This window comes from Enoplosus armatus, chromosome 1 (assembly GCF_043641665.1).
Source record: "Enoplosus armatus isolate fEnoArm2 chromosome 1, fEnoArm2.hap1, whole genome shotgun sequence".
NCBI classification, from domain to species: domain Eukaryota; kingdom Metazoa; phylum Chordata; class Actinopteri; order Centrarchiformes; family Enoplosidae; genus Enoplosus; species Enoplosus armatus.
Genome location: NC_092180.1, coordinates 25,961,932 through 25,989,495, shown reverse-complemented (window position 1 = coordinate 25,989,495; position 27,564 = coordinate 25,961,932). Strand labels below are relative to the sequence as shown.

Genomic DNA, 27,564 nt, shown 5'->3' with positions numbered 1-27,564 from the left:
TCTTAACAGGTGTCTGTGCAGCATGATCTCGCCACACAGCCACTGAAATGGCTTCTACAGTAACACATCTCTCTGACAAAGAGATAAGAGGGAGATGATGACAATGCCATATGCTCTGTCCATTTACTGACAGTTGTTACGGACGAAACACTCTTACTCATACTCTAATCGTACAACTGCCTGAACATACCACTCAATAAAAACACATTAACACCTTACAGTAAATGGACTGGAAATCATTGTACAAAGCAGGAAGAAGAAGTGGAGAGCCCCTCTCCACCCCTAGCTACGCTCAAAGGTAATCACCCAGATCACAAATTCATGTAACGGGTTACAAATGTTGCTTAAGCACTGAGTCAAAATCTATCAATCCTCTGATGAAAGGGAAGTTATGTGCTTTATCGTTCTGGTTTATTAGCCATAAATATAATAACTGGGTAGCGCGCAAATGGTGCCAAACAATGCCAGTTATGGAAACATGGGTGAAGAAGCAACAATCGAAATTAAAAACAACACTCAGAAACTCAGCTAATCTGCTTCCTCTGGACTATGTGTGTGTGGTTTGATCAGAGTTGATTGACAGTGACCAAACTCATCATCAGATTCCGATTCAAATATTGTTAAATCCTGCCCCCACTTCATAAAGCTGGGACATAAATCTGTCATGTGAAATATACCACATACAAAATGAGTTCATATTTTACTGCATAGAGCTACAATGGGGTGTTGATTCTCAGTGGGATCAGGACTACTAACAACCCTTTCATATTGCAGGGAGTCAGTGGGTTCTGTGTTGAGATAAAAACCAAATTCTCTATGGAGCTATGTGTTTGTGCTCTCACTGTTCTTAAATAGGCTGGCCAGATGCCTTTAAAATCTGAAGAATGCAATGTTTTGGACAAACATTAATATTGAATACAAAGAATGAAATGGCTTTCTCTCTTTTTCTTCCTCCCTTCCCCTGTATATTTCAGCCTTCCTCCCTCTCTTCTCTCTTTGGCTTTCTAACCTCCCTCATTCCTCCCTTTTCTCCCTTCTTTCTTCCTGCCTCTAAAGCAGTATGTTTGTTCCCCATGCTGTACTATCCAATCGCGGGCCTCTCCTGACCCACGTCTTATCTCTGATTGATGACTGACAGCTCCCGCATAGTGGACCACAGCGCAACTTTTCCATTAACCTTGTTCTAGCATAGTGCGAGATATATGCGTGTGCGCGTGTGAAATAAATAAAAGACAAATCTGACAGAAGCCAAAGGTTCCTAGAGAGTTTTACAATGACAGAGTTGAGTGGTATGTTGCTTTGTTTTTAATGCACACAAGTGCTATTCTTGCATGTGCTTCAGCGCTGTGTGGGGGTGTTTGTGGGTTGTTGAATTTACAAAAAACAGACCAAAATTCAAAGAGACACATGGAGAAAAAGATACAGAGCGAGAAGAGACAGACTGAGAAAATGTGACACTGCGAGCACGCCTGAATAGCTAGATTAAGGGCATAACATTAAAAGCAAGTGTGTAACATCAGCCACATAACCAACTAATTCACTTTTACAGCCATTCATGACTTCTCAGATCCCCCATTTGCAACGCCTGCTGCGTATTATTGCATGTTTGTCAGTGGGATGTCACGCCACGATCCCCAGGGTGCGTTTGATCTGACTCACCCTCACAGCCCTGGGAGCGTGTTGTCTCTCATGCAGAAAAACCCAACACAGTCGACCCCTGCACTTTGGTAGCTGTTAAATATCAAGGAAAGCTGCACTTATCCACTGGGTCAAGCTTAAAGAATAATCCACAGAGCACAGAGGAGCCAGCAGCACTGTAGTAACGCACATTTGCTGAATTTCCACCATTTGCCACGTGGGTTACATTCATATTTAAGTTGTGTAGCTTTAGTTTATAGCTTCATATTCTATTCAACAGACTTGCAGTTCATTACAGTGGCAAAAGGCTCCTGTACATCAAGCTCCACTACACATAAAAATTGCATAAACACCCCATTCACCAACTAAATCACAACTTCCCACCCACCAAATGCTAGTTGGCGAAACCAACATTCCCTTCCGCTGAGATGCACATGATGCAAATTTAATGCATCGTGCCTTACTTATGTACAATGCGGGGAGACTGTGCTGCATAATCATTTTTAAATTTAGACTGGCCACATTTAATTGATGCTGTGTTGTGCATATTCTTTAAGTGTACTTTTTAGGAACGTGCAAGAATGTAAAGTCCAACATATCGGATATTCTTCTGCAGGGTATTACGGGGTTTTGGAGTCACAGTGGGGTTTGTGTCGCAATGGGATTAAAATAATATGACAATAAAACACTTAAATAACTAGAAATGTTTTTATAAAAAACACTGAAATCACACATTTCAGTAAAAAAAAATCAAGGTGGTGATTTGTATTCAGGGGGAAAATATTAAGAAAACAGACACAAACATCTATTTCAACAATTTACGCTCAATGCTGAATGTAGCGATATAACATCCTGCCGTTTAAAACATTTTCTAAATGAGGTATGTTGAAATTGAGTATTCTAAATATTTCTGGTGGAAATGACTCAAACGATGCATTAACTATTTAAACAATTATTTATAGGTTATATGACAGAGTGCAACCTCGAGAGCACCTTCGAAACACATTTGCCTGCTGAATGTCAGAGCTGATGTCAAACAACCCTGATGAAGCGAGATGAGGATGATGATGAATAAATCTTTCATTGAAAAAGGAATGAACCATTCCTGATTTTGCGGTTCACACGACCTCTGTCAGGTCACAAACAGGCCCTGCCAGGACTCAAGGATGACACTAATGGAAAGTGACAACTGACCAATTTACAACATGGCACCACCATAACACTATATCACTATATAGGCTCAGGATGATCCCTGGACTTTTCAATGCAAAATCTAATGGACACTAACTGATATGTGATGTTTAATTCCCCCTATAGGAAGAATGTGAAGCTTTAGGGTCAACATGCTGATTTATCTGATATAGCTGATATATCTGCCTGTCCATGAACGATAAAGGTGGGGTGTCTGGTTTTGTTCTATAGCTAATGAAACAGGAAACGTGAAGGAGCATTTACATAACAAATGAATTGATCATAGCCTGCAAAATGTAAGCTGGCCAAATCTCACACCCCTCTCAGAGTGTGGATGGGCCGCGGGGGTCTCTCCTCTGCTCTGCTCTGTGTGTGCGCACTAAGCCCACATTAGTTAGGCTATGAGTAGAGGAAACGTCTGCTAGGCTAATTTATGCAGTGTAAAAGGCCATAGGCTTAAGCTAATAATGGTGACTAGAAAAAACAATTTTGTATATGAACCCCCCCCCCATTCCTCCCGTCGAAGCTTCCAAGACCCAAAAATGGTATTTGTGACAGCCCTAGTATTGTCATAATAACATGCTGTAACATGATTGCCATTTAAACCCGGGTTAACACTGTCGATGACTGTCTCTATATAAGGTGTTGGGTATCGTTGTGCAGCAGAGAATGTGACGCTATTAAACATGGAAGCATTAGGCATGTAGTACACTTAAGTACCCAAATGAATTCCTTAAACGACCAGATAGACGTGGAATGGGAGGAGTAAAGTTTTGCATCTGTTGACATCAGACATGCTGCCTCTTTTACAGAAGACTACAAAACAGGAAGGTGCCCAAAGATCACTCTTCTCCTATTGATCTGATCTTTTCCTCATAACTCTCACTCTCTTGACCTCTCTGGCCTGTTTGCCCAGAGATCTGCTCTTGGCTCTGCCTTTCGTGCCTCACCATTTCCATATGCAACTGGTACTCAGAGAGTAACCGCCGATTCAAGGCGAATTGCCACGTGGGATCGAGAGCGCACTGAAAATACCAGAGAGAGAGGGGAAAGAAGCAGATTCAAGCCGAATGCCTGAGAGCGGGCCTACGAGAGAAACAACAAAGCGTCTCCCTTCTCCCTGCAGAGCGACTTTTCCCTGACCATCTGAACCACCAGGTGAAACTTTACTTTTCCTGTGATAGTGGGGTTGATGCTATAGATTACAAAAGGTAATTTAGCATGAGCTCAAGGGTAGGATCTCCCTTCGCTATAGTAACAATATGAAATCGTAAAGTATTTCACTTGTGCTTCCCAACATCCCTTCAGCTGCTGAACGGTAAGGTGATTTCACTGGTCAATATTTATCCACTTAGTGGTTTCCTGTTCTTACAGTGAATACAGCTTGCCAAGATAATCATTCACTGTGTCATCTGGTATAAAATGGTCCTCATTTCATGCATTAATTGTCATTAAATTCTGTTATTTACTACAAATATGAATTATTTATGCCAAGTTCAATCACTTTGTACCAATTTGCATTTAGGCCTAATGCTACACTGAGGTAACCTTATATAAGCTTATTTGTGAAACCAAACAGTACTACATTGCAGGCTATTCATTTGTTTCATTGTGGAGCATCTCATTTTGATGTTGTCAAATTGATGCAGGGACTTTAAGTGGTAGCATAACATTTGGAAGGAATGGAACTATGAATAATACACATGAACACAAACACACACGCATGCTTACGTTCAGCTGCGCCCCCAGACACACAAATCTCTCTCATATACACATGAAGGCAGAAAGCGTGATATGCAAAGATGGATGCATGCAGACTCATAACACATGCAAGTTTTTTTTTGGGGGGGGGAGGGGTACACAAAATTGGATACAAATTATACGCAAACACAGAGGAAGAAAGGGGAGCGTACAAATCAAGCCTTAACTGCATGTGAAAGCCCAGCACACCCATGTGCTTATCCTGCCTGCAGACCAAACACTGGATGTCAATGATGCAGAGGCAACAAGACAGCTGCTACACACACACGCAAACACACAATATTTCTTGCTTGAAAAACAAAACAGTGAGCCAAAAAAAGTGCAAATGCCTCCCCCTACTTCCCCTCTCCTTTTCCTTACTTTTCCTCTCGTCTCTCATTTTTTCTCTGCCCACCTCAAGCCTCTTTGCCGACACGACTTATCAACCTAATCACATAGCTGAGACAGAAAAGGTGTGAGTGACAGAGATACGGAAGTAAACATAAGGGATAAAAAGGAGGAAGAATTAAAGAGTCAGAGCCAGGGAGAGACGGTATAAAGGAATGAGAAAGAAAAACAGGACAGAGGTGAGAGAAGCAGAGGAGGATAGAGAGAATAAAGAATGAATGAACAATTTGTGTGGCAGTTTGACCCTGCAAGGCGCTCAGCTTAGCACCCGCCGCATGAATAAACAACCGCGTCTAATTTCCACTGGCTGAGGGCAGAATACAGGTACGCTCTGAAAGTCTGTTGATTTCCTGCATTCACGTTTTCCAGGGAAATGAAATACCCTTTACATCAGCTTTCAGGTGGCGCTGCTTGAAAACTCCGTCTGGCATTGGGAGGTGATTTCTCAGATATACTGAATTCTATACAAAGAAGAGAAAACCACCTGCATCTGAAACTACGCCTTCTTTTCAAACCATCGTACCTGCAAAGTGAATGACTTTAATCACATTGAGTCATTCCCTTGACTTCTTAAATGACATGCACAGCACAACTATGAGCTGTTAAACATGAATTCAAATGTATCACTCAACAGCAGGCAGCTCTAAAAAGCCACTGTACACTACCTGCTCAGCTCCAAACGGCAGACAGACATAGTTAGCAAGTAGCCGGTAGACATAGCGGAGCATTTAGCAACTAAAGAGCGAATATTTCCCTCCGCATTGGCTGGAAAAGACAAAAACCAGCGCTATAAGAGAGTGAATATTGGACTTACATTCACCAGGTAGCCAGAAATATGACTCCAAATGAATGCTAATGTTGTTCGTAACTGCTGGATGTGAAAATAAGCCTCTTCTAGATGCACCATAACAGGTTCACCACATCCAAGGCCAAAGGTGGTGATACATCAACGGTGTGATCACAACTTAGTGTTGTAAGTGTCCATTAACTGATATCTGTCTTTGTCAGGTGCATGTCACTCGTCATGGCTTAATTTGGACTGGATATGACAAATTAAGATGATACCAAAAAACTAGTGTGGTGTGCTCGCTCACCAGTGCAAGATGGCAGCACCTGTATCTGGGATATTTTGGCTTCATTTTTGTACAGTGGGAGGAAGTGGAGATGCGTCGTCCATCTTTATATACAGTCAACGACGATGAGCCCACAGATGTATTGTGAGAACTGGATACCGGACCGTCACACAAATAAAACTTGCTTTTCTAGGCTCTGGGAAGGTTTTACAGCAACAAAACCATGATGAATTAAAACTGATTAACAAAAGAGTGATAATTGACTTTGTTTGTAGTTTGTGGTGTCCTGTCAACAGTTTTACAGCAGCATGGCTGCGTGGCGGAGCCATATCTAGCTCTCCTAATACAACCATGCTGTATCCATCACTGGATTACTTTTCGTACTGAAAAAGAGTCTAAACAAGATGATTATGGCAAGATCTGGTGTTATAAGGTGCGTCTTTTGTCTATGATTCCTTTTGGATGTTCATCTGCGACATCGGAAAAAATCTGGAAAGTGTAAGTTGATAGCTGATTATGGCAATATGTGTATGAGGTCTGTATGTGAGTTATGACTGAGAAGACGCAAATGGAGTCAATCAGGCTCAATGGGTTATGGGCGCCCATGAGTGCCAAGCAATCTTTTCCACCTTCTCAGTTTGCCCCCCCACCCATCTGTGCCTTAGACAATTGCCTGTGTGACTATACTGCAAAGCAGTTATGGTTTGAACCTTGATGCCCCGGTGAGGGTGGGTGAGAGCTGGACTCTGAAACTGAGCACACCCAGTTGGCCTTCACAGTTTGAATTAACTTCAGTAACAAGTTGTCAGCTCTTCAATAACCTCATTAACGAGTTGTGCAGACCCAAAATTAAATTTCAAATGGCCAAGAAAAGATAGTGCCTCATCACTGTGACAGCAAACCACAGGGCTTTCAATTTTCTCAGAAGTGAAGCCGAAGTTAAACCATTCACTCACGCATTTATTTGGGCTGCATGAGGCTGAAAACATCAAACTAAATGTGATAGGCTTTTGTTGATGGCCTGCACGCAGAGCAGCGCTCGCTACCATCAGAGGCCAGGCTCACAGCGAGCTGTCACGCTGCCTACAAATCCAGTTTCAACAAAGTGTTATTGTGATAAAAGTAATCTCAACAAAATATGCAGCCTACCTGAGGGGAGTCAGGCTTTGCTCACACTGCATACTAGTTTAGCAGCTGAATTCAGAAAAGCCATGCTGCCAGCACAATGGAGCTGCACGCCTTCATCCTACAGAGAAATATCACACTGCATCTGGTAATACAAATAAGCTGATGCTGATATGCTGATATTGTACATGACAAGATTTAAATTGCCCTCTGTTTGATCCAAACCAAAGATCTAAACAACTTGTAATCCAAAAATGGACACATCTTGATACATAACCTGCCAGTGATTCCCTACCAAGGGTACTTGTGGAAGGATTGTGGAGTAGGTCCATTAATTTGATCTAATGGAAAGAGATTAGATTTAAATTAAAAATATATCCATCACAACACATGAACGCCACATGTTGCGACTAAGAGTGCATGAAAACTAGTTGGCAAGAGAGCAGAGAAGTTTAAACAAAAAGTAATGGAGAAATGGTTAAATTAGATAGCTAAAAGATAAAGAATTAAAACTTTTGTTTAGCTAAAATGAATCAATAAACTATTGACTACTTAGCTTAATGCAATGACTAAATGGCTGAAAGAACTGGCTAAAAGTTATTGGTGAAAAAGTAGACATTATTAGCTAAAATTAATGGATTAACAGTTAAAGGTTAGCAAAAGTAATGGATAAATGACTGAAATAGCTTATGACAATGGGAAATAGGTTGAAATAGTTAGACTTCAATGAGTAGGATACACCCTTAAACATTTATAGGTGGTTGGTTTCTCAATTAACATAGCAACCGGTGCAAGAGATCTGTTGTTTGACGGTCTCCTTGCATGAAGAGAACAAGGTGAACAAGGTGAGAAATGTCTATACAAATGTCAAAACCTTTAAGTGAAAAAATATGAATTCTAGTCACTTACAGAGTTCGCCTTCCTTCCTCAATGACATTTGTACCTCTTACAGGCAAATGTTCATCTCTCTTCTTCTGTCTGTCTGCAGAGCTTTTCTACCGGCTGATATGCTCTTTTTTTCATCCCTGACTTTTTGTTTGTTTGTTTCTCTCTGTCTTTGTTCTTTCTCCCAGCAGCCTATTTGATTCATCTTCATCATACCTCTCCAGACCTATTCTCTCTTGTGCGCCTTGCTCTAGCACCATCTTATCAGCCGAGCTACAAAAGCAAAATTCAACATATACTATGCAGGAGCAGAATGGGATTCATCACGATGTACAGAAAAGAGAATAAACAGCAGGCCTTTGCATACGTATCTACCCTTCATCTGTGTGATCCTCAGAGCTGCCGGCCGCCTCAGACATGATGGCCATTCAGAGGCAGTTCGTAGAGGATATGGACTAGGTTTAATCCATGTCTGCAAGACTGGCCCGTGGCAAGGTAAAAAAAGGGACGGCCTCTGCTGTTTAGGTGTTGATGGATGAATTGTAATTAAAACTTTAGCACACATGAATAACACAACAAAGCAGCAAGCAGGATTGAGTAGATGGAATTTTTTATATGGGAATTGCCTGAGGTGGAGTTTGTGGGCACAAAGTGCAGGAGTAAGGGTGGATTTCTAGTTGTACGCTAAGCGCTTAGCATTGAAGCCACCATAAATTCAGCCAGGGACGTTGGAAGTAGGGGTAGTAGGGATGCAGGGGGTGCGACAGCGTGTTGGAACTTTTGATGCGTGTGTACGATGACTTGGTTAGCTAGCAAGTTGGGTCAAATTAGGCGAGCGGATTCCTGTGTGCTCTGAGGTGATAACGGTGCGAGGGGTGAAGGAGTCTATGTGAGATATTTACAGCACCCCCTACTGGAAAATAGTTCCAATGTCCTTGAATCCAGCTCAACTGAGTAAATAAATATAAAACAAGAGTGATATATTTCTTGAACATATGTTTGCTCTTGCCCTTTATGAGAATAGCTAGCACTGCTCCACATTTATTTTCTTACGGACTTTTAACTGTAACATGCTTTTGTTTACACCGTGGCCATCAAGAATGCTTGATCCCAGTTGGCTACCAGATGTCCATTTCAGGTGACAGGACAGCCACCTCTGATGCAGGTGTTTATTATCCTAATTAACTCTAGTGAGGCTAAGTTAAAGAACGTGGATAAAAAGCCTGATGAGAACAATGCAACAATCTAACTTCAAGCCTTTTTGATACTTGAGTGAATGTAAATTTTCAAATCATCTAACGCTAAGGTGAGGAAAGAGGACTTTTGAAACAGCTACAGCAAAGCTGGTAGACAGAGAAAGTGAGACATATCACAGCTGCAAAGACGGTCTTAATGTTGTTGTGTAGCGTGGGATGCAGGGCTGTATGTGTTAAGAATATGAAAACAAATGAAGTTGAAATCATCCATTACAACTGTGAACGTACAACTTATAAGTATATATGCTCATTTACACCTCTAAGTTACCATCCTTCAATAGACATAAATTACAAACACAGCAATTATTCTTCCATAGTGAGTGGGCTCTCCACTCGCTGCCTACTCTTTGCCTTTGGAGCATAAAGCACTTAGTGCTACTCGATTCCTAAAATAAAACAACAGCCTGTAGATTCCTTTTTTTACCATGTGTATGTTGTTATTACTTCAGGCTAAAGTCACTTATATACTCGATCATACTTACAAGGGTGAGTACAGGAGTAACAAGGAGCCCTTGAATACAAAGTTGTACTCAGAATGAATGTCCATAGTGCATATGGGTACTCAAGATGATCAGTTGTGAAATAAGTGTTCAGATGAGAGCCAAGTGATGACAGTCAATCACAGTCACATTACAGCTTACCTGATTGGAGTATCGCATGCTGACGTTGCGCTGGTCCTGGCGGGGCACGTAGCGGTGGATGGGATCGATGTCTTTAGGGCTGATCAGCTCATCCACTGCAACATGAGCATATACACACACACAGACACACACAGGTAGACAAAAAAAACCATTAACATGCATATAAAAAAAACACAAGAAGGCAAGTGTAAAAAAAATCAATTTCCCATCATTTGTACAATATAATACAGACACGCATACACACACAATGGATGAGTCAAACTGCATCCTTGGATTCATGTCAGTGAAGAATTAAGCCTTTACAATCACTAGATAATCATGAATAATGATGATGATCTTTTTTGACAATTCGGAATACTTTCTGTCGTAACATATAATGTTATGTACGTATAATACATCTTATCAAATTGCGTTACAAATGAACTTGCAGACTGATATTAGAATGAACAGAATGAACGCGCCGGTTCAGAGGATCAAACCCAAGCACACACACAGAGGCATACCCAGCAGCTTGGCGATGTTGTAAAGGGCCTGACCACACAGGAAGACCTTCCCATCACGGCCAGAGTTGCTCGGGAAACGCTTCTGACTTCCATGCTTGTTCTGCTCCGCCTCCACAAAGTCAGCCGGTACGTAGTAGTATTTGGGGATCACAGCATGGCCTGGAATGAGAGACAAGGACTGTGAGTACTCTGTGTGTGTGTGTGTGTGTGTGTGTGTGTGTGTGTGTGTGTGCATGTAGACAGCACCTCCTCTGGACATGTCTTATTTGTGAGTGAGAACAATCTGCGCTTCACTCCTGTAGTTACGGAAAACATACTTTAATAAAACAGCAGTGATGACGCACACAGTATGTAGCAACAATTTCACAAAGTAGTACTGTGCATGTTCGTGTAATCTTTAAACCAATTTCCTACTTCAGAAGAACATCTTCACGTTCGAATAGCTGCATTGACGCCACCAATCTTTACAACTTCACAAAAGCAACTGGGGTATTTTTTATTTGCCTGGACTGCTAATGAAAAGCACACAGTGTGGTGGTACATATGAAAAAAAAAATCGCTCAGAGGTAAAGGAACAGTACATTTTTTGTGCTTAACGTGCATTTTCACTGGTCTACAATAACAGGTAGGTAATGGGTGCCAGCTGCTGCACCACCATAATGGAACAAAGTAGTTCCTGATTGCTAAATGTAATAATTTGAGCCAATTCAGTCCGAATTTATAGGTACAGTCATTAAATAAGTGGAGGCAGCACACTTATTAGGGCTCCCAGAAAGTGCAGTAGAAAAAGCACTCGCACACCACCACAAAGATTATTCATGGGTGGGAAGCTGGTGGGGGGTCCTTGTCGCAGCACTAGCCACTCTGGTGTTTGGTCTGTGTACACTAGCACACTATTCCATCCAAATGTAGCGCACATTTTTACAGAATTTCTGCTAAAGAAAATGCCAATTATTGTGTGTTTCCATCCACTACCTTTATGCCATTCTTAGGAGTTGGTTCGTTGAGATAAACAACTGCTGGCGGTAATCTTACAGTTGGGTGCCCTTAAGCATTGCAGAAGAAGAGGATGCAACAGGTGAAGTAATAACATGAGCGCCAGTCAAACCTCAAACAGTGTAAAACAATGTCGAAATTGGGAATATGGCATTTCTGTGGATGGAAACCCATCACTGTCTCCTTCTTCTACACCCTGCCCAGAGCACAAACTAAAGTTAGCAGCAACAAGGACTGTAGTGAGCACACGTAACCCGCAGGACTAAGAGGCGACAGCCATGACAGAGGCTCTATGAGGACGTACTTAGGCACAGCTGTGCTTTTAACTCAATGGCAATGTCAGCATGCTAACATGCTCACCATGATAATTCTAACATGCTGATGTTTAGCGGGTATGATGTTTACCATGTTCAACATCACATTTTAGCGTGTTTCAGGTATTTGGTCATAAACAAACTATTGGACACTATATTGGACATGTTTGGTCTTGATGGTGGCACTAGAAAAGGCATAGCAAAACTAAACAGCTCCCCCTCCACACAGAAATTGTGGTGAAGTGAAATTAAATGGCAGTTAAGTCTGATTTTGAAGCTACATTTTGGTCAGGGGCATACTTATACCTCTGAAGAGACAAATAATAGGGGTACAAAAATGGCATATGTGCTTGTATATGACAGGCAGCCCCAGTGGCAATCTTTGCACTCCGTGCAAACATACAATTTTGCTCTACCTTTTTTGAATCTAACCCACTCCACAGAAAAATACTGACTCAAAGGATGGCACATCTCTAGTCAGTTTTGCCCATTCACCACAGTACAGCAGCATGTCTCCCAGAGCTGCACCCTGCAAGTGTCTATGCTTCATGAAAACAATGGGAGCCCATGACTCGCGGGAGGTCGGGCAAACCTGCAGCAGAGCACACAATAGCAGCTTTTGACAGCAGCAAATACATTAGTGGGTTTAAACTTTTCATGGGAATTAATGGTGAAAGAGAAAAAAAAAGTACACTTGTGTCATCGTTTAAAAACCAGCCAATTCACTTCAGGAGTTTTGTTAATTCATACATAACCAGCACAAAGGCACTGTAGAGACATCTGGAGCAACTTAAGTCAGCTCTGTCTCACATCATTATCCTCTCTACAATTATTCCTGTCCTATTATGAACGGACCAATGGAAACTCAAAGCTCCCGACATCCCAATCATCTGACTGTCTCCCCACACAGCAATAGGTGCAGGTGAATATAAAAGCGAGGCTCTTTGCTCATGAGGAAAGGCTCAGTTCACTTGAATGTAACGTCCCTGTGAGCCCCAGTCACAGTATGTGGTGTATGAATATGAATGACGCGATTTTAATAAGAGAACATTTTTCATTGCTTGAGGGAGAGAGAGAACAGAGGCAAACTCAGAAGCGCCAATGCAAACCATACTGATATGCCAAATCAGATAAAGTTATACGTGTGTGTTTGTGTGTGTGTGTGTGTGTGTGTGTGTGTGTGTGTGTGTGTGTGTGTGTATGTGTGTATACATATTTATGTGATTACTCACCGTCGTAAGACTGGAAGATGATGGGTTCAAGGAGGTCCTGGTATTCTTTGACCTGAGCTTTATTTCCTCTGAACACCCCTGCAACACACACACACACACACACACACACACACACACACACACACGCACATGCACACACATTAATGATACTAATTCAAACTTTTGGATGAAACTTTTTTACACACATACATACATTGTTAGTCTACTGTTAGAACAATGTTCAACATGTACATTCTATGCAAATCTAAGTCAAAGAAGTATGCAGTAGGAGCTTTACATTCTGTATGTATGTATGTGTGTATGTGCGGGAGTTTGCATATATAAGTACATGCATGCCTATGTTTTCCCATCTTTGTCTGTTTGTGTGCATCTGTAGGTACACAAGGTAGTTTTAGAGCATTTTATTTCGAATCTTGCTTTTAGTTTTAAGTTGTGTTTACTTTGCTTTTGTTTTAGTTTTGGCTGTTTGGATCAGTTTGATAGACAACTTATGTGTCAGTGGAGTATAAACTGGCATGAGGGTGATTAAATGATGCTTGAATTCACTTTGTTTGGAGAAACTATACTCCCTACTTTGCTTGACCATTCCCTAAGGTTCACACACAAACTTCACACGTGGCATCTTTTTGAAAGAGTGTCTAAGACTTCTAAAACCCGGCAAAAACCAAAATGTAATTTCCTGTCAAAGTATGTCTTCTATCTTTGCCAATGACCCACTTGAGACATCATAACAGCAGCTATGGCTAGAACAAGGCTTACCGTCAATCATCATGTGGATGAAAAATATGGGAAACTCGCACTCGATTCCATCAAAAAGCTGGAGAGAGACGGAGAGAGGAGGAGGAGTTATTGCTTTTCCATTTCAGAGGGAGGAGAGAGGCACGGTGACTTTAAAGCAGCGGATGGCTGAACTTTAGTAGCACTGAATATGGAACAACATGGCACAGGGAAAAGATATAGAAGACATGACATTGTGAATGAAAACCGACAAAAGAGAGAGGAATAATAATGCTCCCTCCCAAGGTCATTTTCTTAAATTCAGAGTTGTGTGCTGTTTGTGTGGAGGAGGACATTTGAAGGTCTGAGATGATCCGAAAGTTTGCGATACAGTGACAAATACATGAAGCACACTGAAAGAAAAGGTGGATCAGCGGACCATTTTAAGCTTAGGTAACTGTTTGGCTGTGGCACACTTCCACCACCACCACAAAATAATCTGCTGTTATGTTATGAGACTTGAATAAATCCAAACCATTGTGACCCTAAAGTGAGCCATGGAGGTCTGAATTTTAGATGGACAATTTAAAAACATATATACCAAAATATATTTTCCTCAAAAGCAAACATTTGTATGCATGTATATACACTATGCAAATGGATGACGAATTAAAGGAGAGACCTACATAAAGTCTGAGGTCACTTTCACACCTGGAGTTTGCTTTATTTAGTCAGGACAGAGAAAAAGTTTACATTACGTTGCCTTTTATTTCTTTACACGGGGTTATTAGAAATGAATCAAGCTCTGTAAGCATTTAGACATACTGACTGATGGGTAGCTCATTCATTGGACAGTTTTGGTGATGTCATCCTGCATCATCAGCAGCTCTACATGGACAGACGTGAGGAAATCAAATTCTGGTGATTGACACATGGATGTATAATAAGACCTGGACACGGTGCCGCATTTTATCCATAGTCCACCATTATAAAAGAGATGTCTGAAAAACTGTCGACAGGACACCTCGAACTGCAAACAAGGTCAATTATGACTCTATTGTGAATTTTTGATCCATGGAGGTTTTATATTTGTAAAACTTTCCACAAGCCAGAAAAAACAACAAAAAGTCTATGGGCCGAGCGGGATCTCGTGCGTGGGGCCAGCGGGAGAAACACTAAAGCGGTTATTCAATGGGCCGCATACCCCCGGAAGTAAAGCCTGAAGCCTAGGCGAACAATTCTTTTTGGATAGGCACCACAAAGTGTCACAAAGAGCTGACCAAGAAGGAACTGATTATGAGTATTAGTAGTCAAGACTGGAGCTGGTCCTTGTGTATCATAAACAGTAACAAATAGGTAGAAATAGGTGATTTTGTGCTGTAATATTATGGGGTGATAAGTAAGACACATGTGACATATTCATTTATGCAAATCCTTTGGTAACCATGGTAACATTACGCACATCAGCATGTGAGTGCGAGGAGTTTTTCCCTGATATATCAGAAAGTGAAAAGGAGTTGAAGCAGAGGCAGCGTTGTGCTTGTGGTCCTACTTAATTGGCATGGATCGTCGCTCATTTGGGGTTTTGATAATGCTCCAAAATCTCCAATGGGTGTTCAGTTGGGTTGAGATCTGGTGACTGTGAAGGCCACAGAATATGATATACATCATTGTCATACTCATCAAACCATTCACTGTCCCCCTGTATGGAAGAAATGTGCATTTGTTATGTTTCTCCACTTATTTATTCAGGTTTTCAATTTAATTAAACCTCTCCCTCGCAAACACTTTGCAAGCCACGATTGACTAACTGATTGACTGACTGATCGATATGAATGAGTAGCTGATGAGTGTATGCGTGGCTGTGCGACTGTCTGGTTGTTTTCAGTCGACTGAACACAGAAATGAAAGCCAGCATGTGGCAGCGGCTGGAGTGAATTTTCCAGAGCAAACACTTGCATTGACATGAACACCGTCATTTGTTGGATTATCTTCTGAATCTTACTCCGCCAGAAATCCTATTATAGATCACACACGTGCGTGTGTGTGTGTGTGTGTGTGTGTGTGTGTGTGTTGGTCTCACACATGCACAAACCTTCTTAAGTCATTTGGTCACAAGTCATATGTAGAGAAGACAGTCAAGTGAACCACAGCCTTATCAATTCCAATAATTCAATCCTGTCTTGTTTATGCTCGCCTAAAGAGGATCGGCTCAAACACACAGCAGAAATGTCAGCAGCTAGATCTTTGCAGAATGACAGTTTATCTGCGTCACCAAATCATCAAGGTCAGTTTGTAAAAAGATCAAACAAGCTGCAGATTTTTATTAGCCTCTCTAAAATCCATCATTACAAAGTGTGTGTGTGTGTGTGTGTGTGTGTGTGTGTGTGTCAGCCCATCAAACTATAAATGTCATTAGCCCTGACTATCTTTGTCCCTCATCTTTTTCAATAATCTCCTCTCTGATGGAAGATAACAGAGATTACATCCTAATGCAATAACCGATGGCTGCTAGAGCTGGCACACACAGATACATGTGGGAGCTGCGTTCACTACCACCAAGCAGATCCCACTGTCTGCAGGCCTGAAAGTGCATCTTTAAATGGTTAATATCTGCACCCAGTGATTATGCAGGTGTACATGGCTTCAAACTGTTAAGCAGAGATGAGACGCAATTTAGTAGCTATCAGGTGGCGAGAGAGGGATGAAAGACGAAAGAAAAGGAGGTGCATTAAGAGATACCGAAGCAGAGGAGGGTTTATTTAGATGGGTGGGGGAGAGAGTAAAAGAGAGAAAGGGAGAGCTGAGGCAGTCACCCAGCGAGGCCTGTGCTTTTTGGCCTGTTGAGGCTGTAAACAGGCAGGGATCCCTGGTGTTTTGTGCTTGAGCAGCTCGACTGATTGGTAAAACTGTCTATCACACAGGCTGCTGCTCTCTGTCAATGGTAAACAGACAGGGAGCACAGACGTCTGCCCTGCTGTGAATTCTCTCTTAAACGCCAACAACAGCTTCACTCCGTGTCTCCGGTGAGGGAGACCTGGTCTACCTGTGACTTTCTCTTTCACCTGACAGAGCTCACACTGCGCCAAACACTCCCTCAGCGTTTCATTACTCTGTGGATGTTCTTGCTTATCACTCAAAGGAGTTAGCATTCTACTTATTCCCTTTTGCTATGCACTAAGTTTATAATGTCATTACTCTGTTGTGCCTTCTAAAATTGGCAAGTTCATCCTAACATAAAAATCAGTTTCAATATTCATTACTGGAAAATGGTTAATCTTGTAGGCATATTTACTGCATTGTGTAATATAACCACCTGGCATACTTTCCTCTGGATTCTTATTACTCGAAGTATTTGCTGATGTAGTAGCAAATATATTACTGTTGGTAGATGGAAGGCAAATTGCAGCAGGAGCGATCATGAATTTAAGTTGTGAAACTTTACTGGCATAGTCTCCCACAATAAATCTGTCTGCCTGCCGGCAGAACTGAGGCCAGGACGGAGCCTGGGGTAGCCGAGGCATTAAATACCGTTTGCTAATTCTTAGCCTTAGAGTCCCTGTATCGTATTAGCTGCAGGATTAAAAAAAGCTAATTTCAAAGTATTCCAAGTGGTTCGGAGTTGGTGACCCACAAGTGTCCCCTGTGACATATCAAGCGAGGATGCCTTTGTTTGTTCTGTTTTCAGCACCACCTTTCTCAAGTTTCGGACAATTCTGAAAACAAAAGAACAGCCAAAAGCAATCTTATTTTGTAGAAGGGATATTATTGCAAACATTTTTCACAACCACATAGCAGCTGTGAGAGCCATGAGCAGCAATCTGTCAAGTCCTGCTCAAGTACATTAAAAAGCAGGTCACTGCCAGCCACAAGGCCTTCAAATCACAGCTCAGCTATATTTTATGTACATAGCTGTTCGAAAAAACAAATGCATATTTCAAGCTAAGTCTTTTGTAAATTATGTAGTATTTTCTTTGCAAGGGGCAAACGTAAATATAAGTTAAAGCAGCCTTTTTGGCCACTTGGAAGCAGCACAACAAGCTGTAAACACAACACTGACATATCACAAGGTTGATATGGCGAACATGTTAGCAAAAGAGTTGCCTATTTAAATATTGAGTAGATATTGAGTAACATAAGCATTCTTTTGCTGTCCACTTGACAAATGTGCCAAAGTCCAAAAGTCACTCTCCTTTTAGCTCTGTTTTGATCTCCACCAAACCCTGATGGGTATATCTGGCGCTTCAGCTGCTGGGATGCTGGCAAGGAGCCTCAGAGACTCCCTGTTATATTATGTAGCTAAATATGAGTGCAAGGGAAAATAAAGCGTTCGCCCCTCCAGCCTTCTGTTTTCTTATCATAACTACGCAAATGCAATAACTCTCTGGGCTCATCACTGTGAGCAACCACTTTCACATGACACACAGTTATTTTTCCATCGTTAACATTAAAATATCGAAGTAAGGAAGTTAGAACCAGTTAGCCTGGTCCCAGACCTAAGAATCACTGCTATTTGTATATATAAATATTTGACATAGATGTGGCAATTCAAATAGTACCGGTGTTGCTTTCAAGAAACATCCAAGCCTTTGTGTTTAAAGTAAAGTGATATTATCAAGTTGTGTCAGAGTCCGCATCGCCAACTCAGTGACTTCAGTAACCCCTTTTAGCAACCTTATTTTAGAAAACTCTACTCCCTGAATCTGTAGTACAACAATCCAAACCTTAATGATGACTGATGACAGTGTCAGGTGAGCAACTTGTGACATCAAGGTGTGAAATGACCCTTGAACTTGGTGAGAAGGTAAGACTTCTTCTTGACTCAACAGAAACGGCAGTTGCCTCCGACTTTGTGCTTGCAGACTCTGTTGTTCCCTCCGTCTGCTTCTCTGAGCTCATTAATTCTGGGAGGTTAGTTCTGCAGCTAATACAATGATTTGTTTAGCATTAAGAGTCCAGCCTCTGATTCACTCATCGTATGCTCACTGGGCTGATTCTGAAGTGAATGAACTGTCATTTCGCCGGGATCACAGGGGATTCAGAAAAGGGCAACGAATGCACGGCCATTCACATACATATATATGCATGAGCACACCCACTTACAGGCACTCACACACACACACACACACACACACACACACACACTAAGATTGGGGGTGAAATACCTTGAGGATTAAAACACTTGAAATGGGAAAGGCTAAGTCACAGACAGATTTCTTGGCATTATCATAAAAGTCTAATACCTTTACAAACTTAAAAACTTTTCAAATGTCACACTCAAGCACTTTTCCTAGTGGAGAAGTGGTTGCCTGAAATAAATCTAGGTACCTTTTTACACATCATATCATTCTTAACTCTAACTTTCATTGAGATAACTTGGTATCTCACCTTTGGCATTGTAAGTGTGAGTGTTGTCTTCCAAAATTGCTGCTGTTGTTTTCAAGTCTTCATGATCTGAAGTTTGGCTTTTGTCAAAGTGGACCACGATATTTCAAACAGCTGTTGTTGGTGATGTGGTTCTGAACTATTTCTGCACATACCACTCAAACAGGGGTTCCTCAGTTCCTCATGCTCTCTTTGAGGCATATTATCCACAGATGTAATATCTATTTCAACTGCTATGCTGATGACACTCAGCTATACATCATGCTAAGACCTGGGAGGATGAGCAACATTATAATGTAATAAAATGCTGGATGTGTAAGAATTGCAGTTGACGCACTCTCCACATATCACGTCTTTCTTGGGAGGCCTATTATTGTCTACAATAAAAGTTGGAGGAATACACTTGAGAAATGAAGAAAAATATCTGTGACACAGATAAATAGAAAGAAAAAACAAAGACATACTTTAGGTGTCCCACCAGCACCCACCTTCATTTCAGCAGGTTTGTAGTAGCGGCGGTTCTTGTCTTCGTTGGCAGTGCGGTAGCCGTCACGGAGGAAGCGTTTGAAGCCATATTTGCCCCGCAGCTTGCGGACAATCTTGTCCAGTGTCTGACTGTAGAGGGCATCATCGTCTACTGCAAAGGCAGGATAGCTGATGGTTGGAAGCAAGGCTGCATCTGTGTTCTGCCCGGGAGAAAATATTTAGTCAAATAACATGCCCTGTTCACAGTTTTGACTTTCACTGAAAGTGTACTCACATATGAGTCAAAACTCTGGGTAGCATTTAGCACATGCATCTTTATGTTCTAAAGGGTCATATACTGGTGTAGATGCCTTTTACCAGCTTAGGAGTGAAAGATCCTGGTTATGAACAGCGCACTACAGCAGCCTTATTTAAACTCAAGGACAGTCTGACCAAATTTCAATTGGAACAATCATTAGGAATGAATATTGTTATTAGGATTGACAAATGATTATGACTGAGCATCTAATTCTCTCATTTCATTTTTGTTTGGTTTACTCTATTAAGCAATGCAAATGAAAGCTATGAGGTCCCAGCCTCACTGCAAACAGCTATGAATATTTAAGGTTTATTAATAGACAGCAGAGCTCCCAGAGCTGCTGTCTACTACTACTGTCTAAGCATTGAAGTCCTTAATAACTGCAGTGACATTCTTTGTTACATGGACATGAAGCAGTTTGTCGGCCAGCTAAAGGACGGGATTTCAATGCAAGATTTGGTCGACTGTTAGGTCTTGTATTGTTATCTTTTTTAATTTGCAGACATCTACAGTTCCACAGCCTGCTCTGTCTAGTCCAGCCCCCTCTTATTCTTCGACTTCTTGTTACAACTCCAATCTACATGTTAACATCCTCTGCAGCAGCAGCTGGAATGGGATATCAGCTTGCAGAACACATGCTGCGCAGGTATTGAATGTGTCTAGAATTGAATATTGAATTCCAATCTTTTGCCACAGTATACGAGATACTGCAATGAAGTTATCTTGACATTATCTTACAGTATGTTGGTCTCTCTCGCTCCCTACTCCATCCTTCCAGCTCCTGAGCGTTAATCTCACACAGCCATAACGCCACTCTGGTCGTCTAATTACACTCATTTCCTCGCAAGCTAGATGGTGGCTATTCTGCCCGACTCATTCGGCACACACAGGGGGATGTGATCATTTAAGTGTCTGCCAGCGGTGGAGTGGAGAGAAGGGGTCCTGCTTTTCCTCTACGTGCCACTTCTTTTTTTCACTCCTTCCCTTTTCAGCTTCACACCCCCCTGCAGCTCTGCAACCACCTCTCACCATCTCCCCATCTCTCGTCTGAACCATCAATAGCACAGGTACGGGTGGTGTAATGACTGCACCATGAGGGAAATGCATTATTGAATTCCAGATATCCACTGACATACTGACATGAGAGCGTAGTTTGTTTTGATGTGTACAATTAACCTTTTAGGTTTTTGGCATACGTGTGGCAGGCATCTATTTCAGTCTTTGATTAGTAGACATTAGGTACACAGCTGCTCCTGAGTCACACCATCAACACGTGCGACTGTGGACTGATCAACTAACATTTTTTTAATATTTCTTTTTACATAATCTTATGCTTTATTTGTAGAGGGATTTTAGTAGCTGCACAGATAGATAGATGGACTCACATGTGAGCGAGACTCTCGAGGCAGTAGGGAGCACAGGGTTTGCCTGTTCCGGTTGTGGGCGTCTAGATCCACAAATATCACCGACCACGAACAGCCCTGCGGAACAAAACACATACACAGAGAGCATCCCAGTCACAGCTGACCTATTCACCCTTTACAGGTACAACAACAGCACACAGCACACAACGAGACCTTCATTTATCAGAAGAAGAAAAACATTTGACAGCAAAATGCTAAAACGACTCAAGGCCCACTTTCATGCCCCCGCCATAACACCTCACACCTCCGCACATCCAAACACACTCTTTGGCTGTAAAATCGGGCTGATATTTTCGGGTTGCACATATTTTTGAAGTACAGTGTGGGAGTGCTCGAACAACAGTGAGTCGAGTTTCATCCTATCACTTCACCTATCACAAAGTGCTGCTACTACAACGCAGTCTGTCCGTCCAGTGCACTTAAACACCTCTGGGTGAGAGAGGGTGGGGGGGTGGGGGGCAGTTTATGCTTTTACTTAGTAAGGGAAGTGATCAAAAGCTGGTTCTAAAAAGCTGGTCTAGTCCACTTCATCTGTCCATCAGCAGTGCTTACATGAAACCAACTGAGTCACTCCTGCAACCTGCTAAGCAGTTTCTAATGTAAGTCAAATGCATTATGTATGAATCTGCCAGAATCTACGCCCCCCCCACCACCAAAAAAAAAAAACAGATCCGGCCAGGGCTTTTAGTCAAATCAGCAAGCTTTCCTGTAGCAATTTGCATAGTGCAGTGGATTGCTGGCCACCATTGTAGGCAGCTGTGTGACAAGTCCGTGAAATGGCCCTCTCAGGGAGACCTTTTCTGGTGTTACAGCAGTGTAAGAAAACCGAGCATGTAAGATGAATGTTTTTTGCCTTGGACGTGTGCTCTTCGAACTGTCTTTTCCTTCGGTGGGCTAACATTTTCTTTTTAATGAAACATTCCAGACAGTCTTTTATGTATGTTAACCCTTAAACAGTTCCACACAGAAATATGGAAAACATTAGCACAATCAACACCACTCTCACACACATATAAAAAGCTATTATTTCTTTCAACTGACCACACAGCTTTTAAATTATCCTCTACCAAATCACTGAAATATGCATTTAAAAGTGCACTTTGATTTAGGATATAAAGGGAAATAAAAGGCATTATTCATAGACACATCTCTGTTTATGGACAAGAGCAGTGTGTGAAAGCTGAGAAATAAAACTAATGGTTATATAAAGTCCTATAATCTGAAGGACAGACTGGGTGCAAAAGCAAAACAGTTTTTTGAGCAATAGATCTTCGTCTTATGGTTTTCGACAAACTATTACTGACTTTTAAACACAAAAGTGAGTATTTCCTGTTCACTTCAAGCTGGACACGCCCTCACCCTCCACACCCAGTTATCAGAGGTAAGTGGTCAATGTCCACAACTGTTATTGTTCTTCAATTAGTCTTTTTTGAATCATTATTACCAGTATCAGCCATATCACACTGGATTTACCTGCTTTTATTTATTACTGATCTCACTCTGACACCAAAATGTGCTCTACCAATTGTTAGAGAAAACCATTAAAGGACTTTAAAGGAAATTAAACAGTTGAGGAGAGATTAGAAAACTATAACCTGCAGCCAAAATTTGGGGCAAACAACTGTCAATATAAAACAAAAATCGAATATATCCACTATATATACCCCACTTACCCCTTCCACCTACTCTAAGGAGTTAGCCCACATCCCTCTATTATGAAAATGTGACTGTATAATACGAGTCAATTACAGGCCACCATAACCTATGCCAGAGAACCATCAATGTCACTGCTCTTATTACCGGTTGCTAATAAACGCTGACAGGCTGTAGATTATATAATTCCCCTTTCAAAGACCATAATGATATAATGTACATCATCATTGATATGCGTGAATTAAATCAAAAGATTAATGTCAGCATAGAAAAGTAAACTCTATTCCACACACACACACACAAAATAAGATAGCTAGATTGAGTTAGGTGTGTCTGCTCCACTACATCCCTGCTCTTGACTGGGTGTGAATTAGGTGACAATCCCGAGATAGAAAATGGAACCTGTTGGGATTTGATTGTCCGGCCATGTGTACACAGCTCCGCAAATTTAATGACTGGCTTTAAAGTTGAAGGATCCTCCTCTTGGCGAGATCAATTTTATCCACAGAGTTCAATGTGTCGCACGGAGAGGCTGCTATCTTTGCATCCGTTGTGTGACTCGGAGGGATCATGAAAAAAAGAGTTCATGAGGCTGAAGCCTGTGTGCCCATTCGTCTAGCACAAAGGCTAAATGTGACGCACACCCACAAGAGTCTGCAGCCGGTGTAAAACGTGATATCGGAGTTCAGAATGTACTGAACGTTCCGGTTAAAGGGGTTGGGGGAGTTGCATTTGGTATTGGAAGGATGAGAGTCAGCTGGGAAATCAAGATTGATAGAGATCATTAATAAGCAACTGGCTGGCTTGTAGCACTTCCCTTCCCACATAGGGACAAGAGACTGGATGAGACACACACACACACATGCACTTACAGAGGTCCCACGCAGCATGGATCATAAAGCAGACACCTCTATAAATTGATTCTTTCAACAAGCTGAGCTCGATGAGAAAATCAGTTCCCAGGCACGGTTAAGCTGCTCATTTTGCAGGCGATCAGAAGAGGAAAAACAAGCAGCGACTTTAATATACACTCATCGCGAGAAGCCCCACACGCTGATCAGAAAAAACACTTCAGAGTTCAGATGCATTAAACGGCTGGAGAAGCCATCACTGGCTAACGCCCAAGTGGCGAAAAGAGGAAGAAAAGATAATAAGGGAGGAAGTTTGCTAAGTGTGGGGGCTTCATTTTCCAATCCATTAGCAGGTGTAATGAATGTCCCAGTTTTTTTCTTTCCTCCACACAGAGCAAGAAAAAAAAGAAGCATATCCACTAATGAACATTGTAAGGGAGATTCCATAAATTCAGCTACTGAGGCAGGTCAAGGATGCAAACATGAAGCATACCTCACTGATGCATGGAGTTGTAATGGGCCTCTGCAGATTTGAATTAGAAAATAGGCCGTCTATCTATAATGTGATCTTGTGCCATGGGACACCATTAGACAAGAGACGGAATGCACGTGTGCCTTGGGACTCATGAGAGGATGAGGGAACGGTGCAAGGAGCGGGTGAATTATTCAAATACCTGGTTTCCAAACAGGTTGAATCCATTGATGGCCTCCAGAGCAGCTTTAGCCAGGCCCACAGAGCTGCAAAGATAAGAAACACAGAGAATTACATAACACACAATCAGCAGATTTCACTGACACTGATGCACTACAGGGCAGATGTGAAGAAATATCTAGCGTTTCATTAGAATGATAACAGCGGTTCTGTGATGGAGGCAGTGATAGGAACCATAAGCATCTTTCAATTGTCAGAAGCCCGAAAAAAAAAAAAAAATCCCTTCAGAATCGCACTTGAATCTTAAACTGCTATCTGCTAGGATTCAATAAAGCTGAAGGCTCCTGAGATTGTGGTCTACTGTAGATAATGGATCTATTTAATAAAAATCTTATACTGAATTTCACACTGGCTGGCTACTGTGATTGCAATGCAGACTAAATGTGAATCAATTTCACTGTCATTTTGTTTCCCTTTCTACCCTGCCAAGATTTCCCTCGAAAAAGAAAAGGATGGGGGGGAAAAAAATGCAGGAAACTTGGCAATGACTGGTGGCAGATCTGCTGACATATCAAAATGCATTCAATACCATTAGTGAAGCCTGAATCAATGCTTAAAATAGAGAGGACGGCTGGCTAATTCTGCCTGGAAAAGAGCTCTGCTGAAACTAGTTCTGTATAACACACACACACACACACACACACACACACACACACATGAAGACGGCCAGTACTGGACGGCAAGGCTGTCAGCAGCTCGCACAGAGATGGAGGAGATTTGATGCTTGGTAGGGAAACAGGAGGTTGAAAAAATGATACTAGGAAACAGGACCGAAACAGCATCATGATGCAACAGCTTCAGTTGACAGTTGGAGATGAAGATTTGCATGATGAAAATGTTGCTGTAGACTATTAGTCCATGAGCTCACACTGCAGACTGCACAGCAATATTTTCACGTACAGTAGTTCATACTGTATCCCAGTTGAGGTCATGTTGGCTTAATTGGTTCATTTGCCTCTTCACATTTCGTATACTGGTGGTGGGTCCCTGTCGACAACCCCCACACCCCACCTCGTCTCTGGCGCGTTGTGTACGTACCCTGTCTCCCGAAGTTTGCTGTTGGTTTATTTAGCCATTACTTTGAAATGCTGCAAAAAAGAAATGAGAATCAAGTGCGTTTCCATTAACTGGTTTGGAGCGAAAACTAAGCTCGTTGCAAAGCTTCATCAGAAGTTGGCGGTATAGGCCATGCTTTACACATGGCTGTAATCCGCCAGTAAACAGAAGAGGAAGTAATGGATGTGGCCCGGAAAACAACACATCTAGCCCATTTACGAGGGGAAGAGAGGTCCTCAGGAATTTGTTTCTATTGGGCAAGTTTTAATTGTTCTTTCATGTCAGCTGGTTTGATGCTATCCAGAGAAGAAGACGAGAAGACAACATGCTGTTGAGACAACATTGACATATTATCACCTTATAAAGTACATACAATGAACGTGTAAGCTAACAGTTGCCTATTCACACATCAAACCTGATGAATGTTAGTCAAATATTCACTCTCTTCTTAGCTCTATTTCGGTCTCCACCAACCCCTGAAGGAAATATCTGTCTCTTTAGCTGCTAAATGCTCCACTATATTTTTGTCAACTGTTTGGTTCGGGGCAGGTAGCATACAGTGGGTTTATCAGAGCCGTTTCCACTGCTGTGGCTGGCAACAAGTTGATTTGAACAGTGAGACTGAGCCAAACAGTACAGTTGCGAGCTGAAACACAAGCTCAGGTGGCAATTCCTTGTCCATAACTGCGAGTGACCTATTTCACATTACACAGTCGTTTGATCAATTGTTAATATAAAAATATTGAGTAGCTTTAAGGTGTTAAAACTAGATTCTGATACAGGGCCCCTCTACAAGACAGGGCCAAGACTCTACAAGGCTTTCTAATGCAGGAACTGCTGTACTTTAGTTGTCCAAACTTCCCAGCAAAGTCAATGTTGTTAAGTCATTAGTTAGAAATCAAATTACCAAAAAAACAACAGAACCAAGTAAACATGGGACTCTTGGAGACCCTGGAGGTCTGGGACCCTTTTCCTACTTCGCCCGATTGGTAAACCAGTATTGACTGGCTGAATGTGCTGTAATATACTGTATTTACAGCACATTAAGACTCGACATGACATGATTTTAATGTGCGCTGTTGTAAAATGAATGAAAAGATGACTATTATGAAGGTGTGTTCATGTTGAAAAATTCATGCACAGGCACGAGCACGGTCTTGTTTTTATATTTGTAATAAAATGACATTTTACTCATCATAAGTTAAGATATTTCAAGAAGATACGAGATTAGATATGCTGCTTTAAATAAAACAGCTGCAATCTAGCCATTTGACTGGGTGTGAAGATAAATACGAGGCAGCAGCAAATAAAATGAGTCATTTGATTTGATATGGACAAATGAATACACTGCCAAAGTGAACACTTCTGCCCATTGGCACTCTGGGACTAGAAATGAATGCTCAATTTGATCGTTTACACAGATCTTGTTTACATGGAACCATTCTGAATCTGCCCCTGCGACAGTTCACTGTTTGCACACACCATGTTAATTGGTATTACGCAACTACATGTGTAAGCTAGCTCACTAATTGTGGAAATCCAAAGCATGACCTCAAGGGGAGGAAATACAAGGAGCGCGAGACACAGTGCTTCTACACTACATCGAATTTGTTATCTTTTCTTGAGGATATCTTGGCAAGCTGCTGCCAATAGCCTTGGATTGTTGGAGAAAGAAAAAAAAACATGCTTCCCAGAGATAAGCAATGGCAGAAATTGAGGATCTTTATCAAGACACTGGCAGAGGAGAGGGAGGCCAGTTCGACCTTGGATGATAAATCAGTTAGGAGCGTGTAACAAAAACTCACTGCAATTCACTGGTTGAGGACAGTGCTGGTGTTTTAACCAGGTGTTTTTTTTTCCCCTGGTTTTCCTCAGTACAGGTTATTTATCAGAGTTGTTATTGTCACATTGTGTCGATTTGGCATTTCCATCAGTAAATATGTGTTAAAACTGACACACTGACCCTGAATACATCTTATC

The 27,564-nt window shown here is 41.7% G+C and overlaps 1 protein-coding gene across 1 annotated transcript in view; it reads right to left on the bottom strand.

Moving 5' to 3' along the window:
* phkb (phosphorylase kinase, beta) overlaps positions 1–27,564 on the bottom strand; it is a 93,311-nt gene that overhangs the window by 40,695 nt on the left and 25,052 nt on the right. Inside the window, 7 exon segments of the mRNA XM_070916845.1 lie at positions 9,958–10,052; positions 10,461–10,619; positions 13,003–13,080; positions 13,762–13,819; positions 19,593–19,790; positions 21,274–21,369; positions 24,491–24,554. Of these exon segments, the coding sequence (XP_070772946.1) occupies positions 9,958–10,052; positions 10,461–10,619; positions 13,003–13,080; positions 13,762–13,819; positions 19,593–19,790; positions 21,274–21,369; positions 24,491–24,554 (748 nt within the window).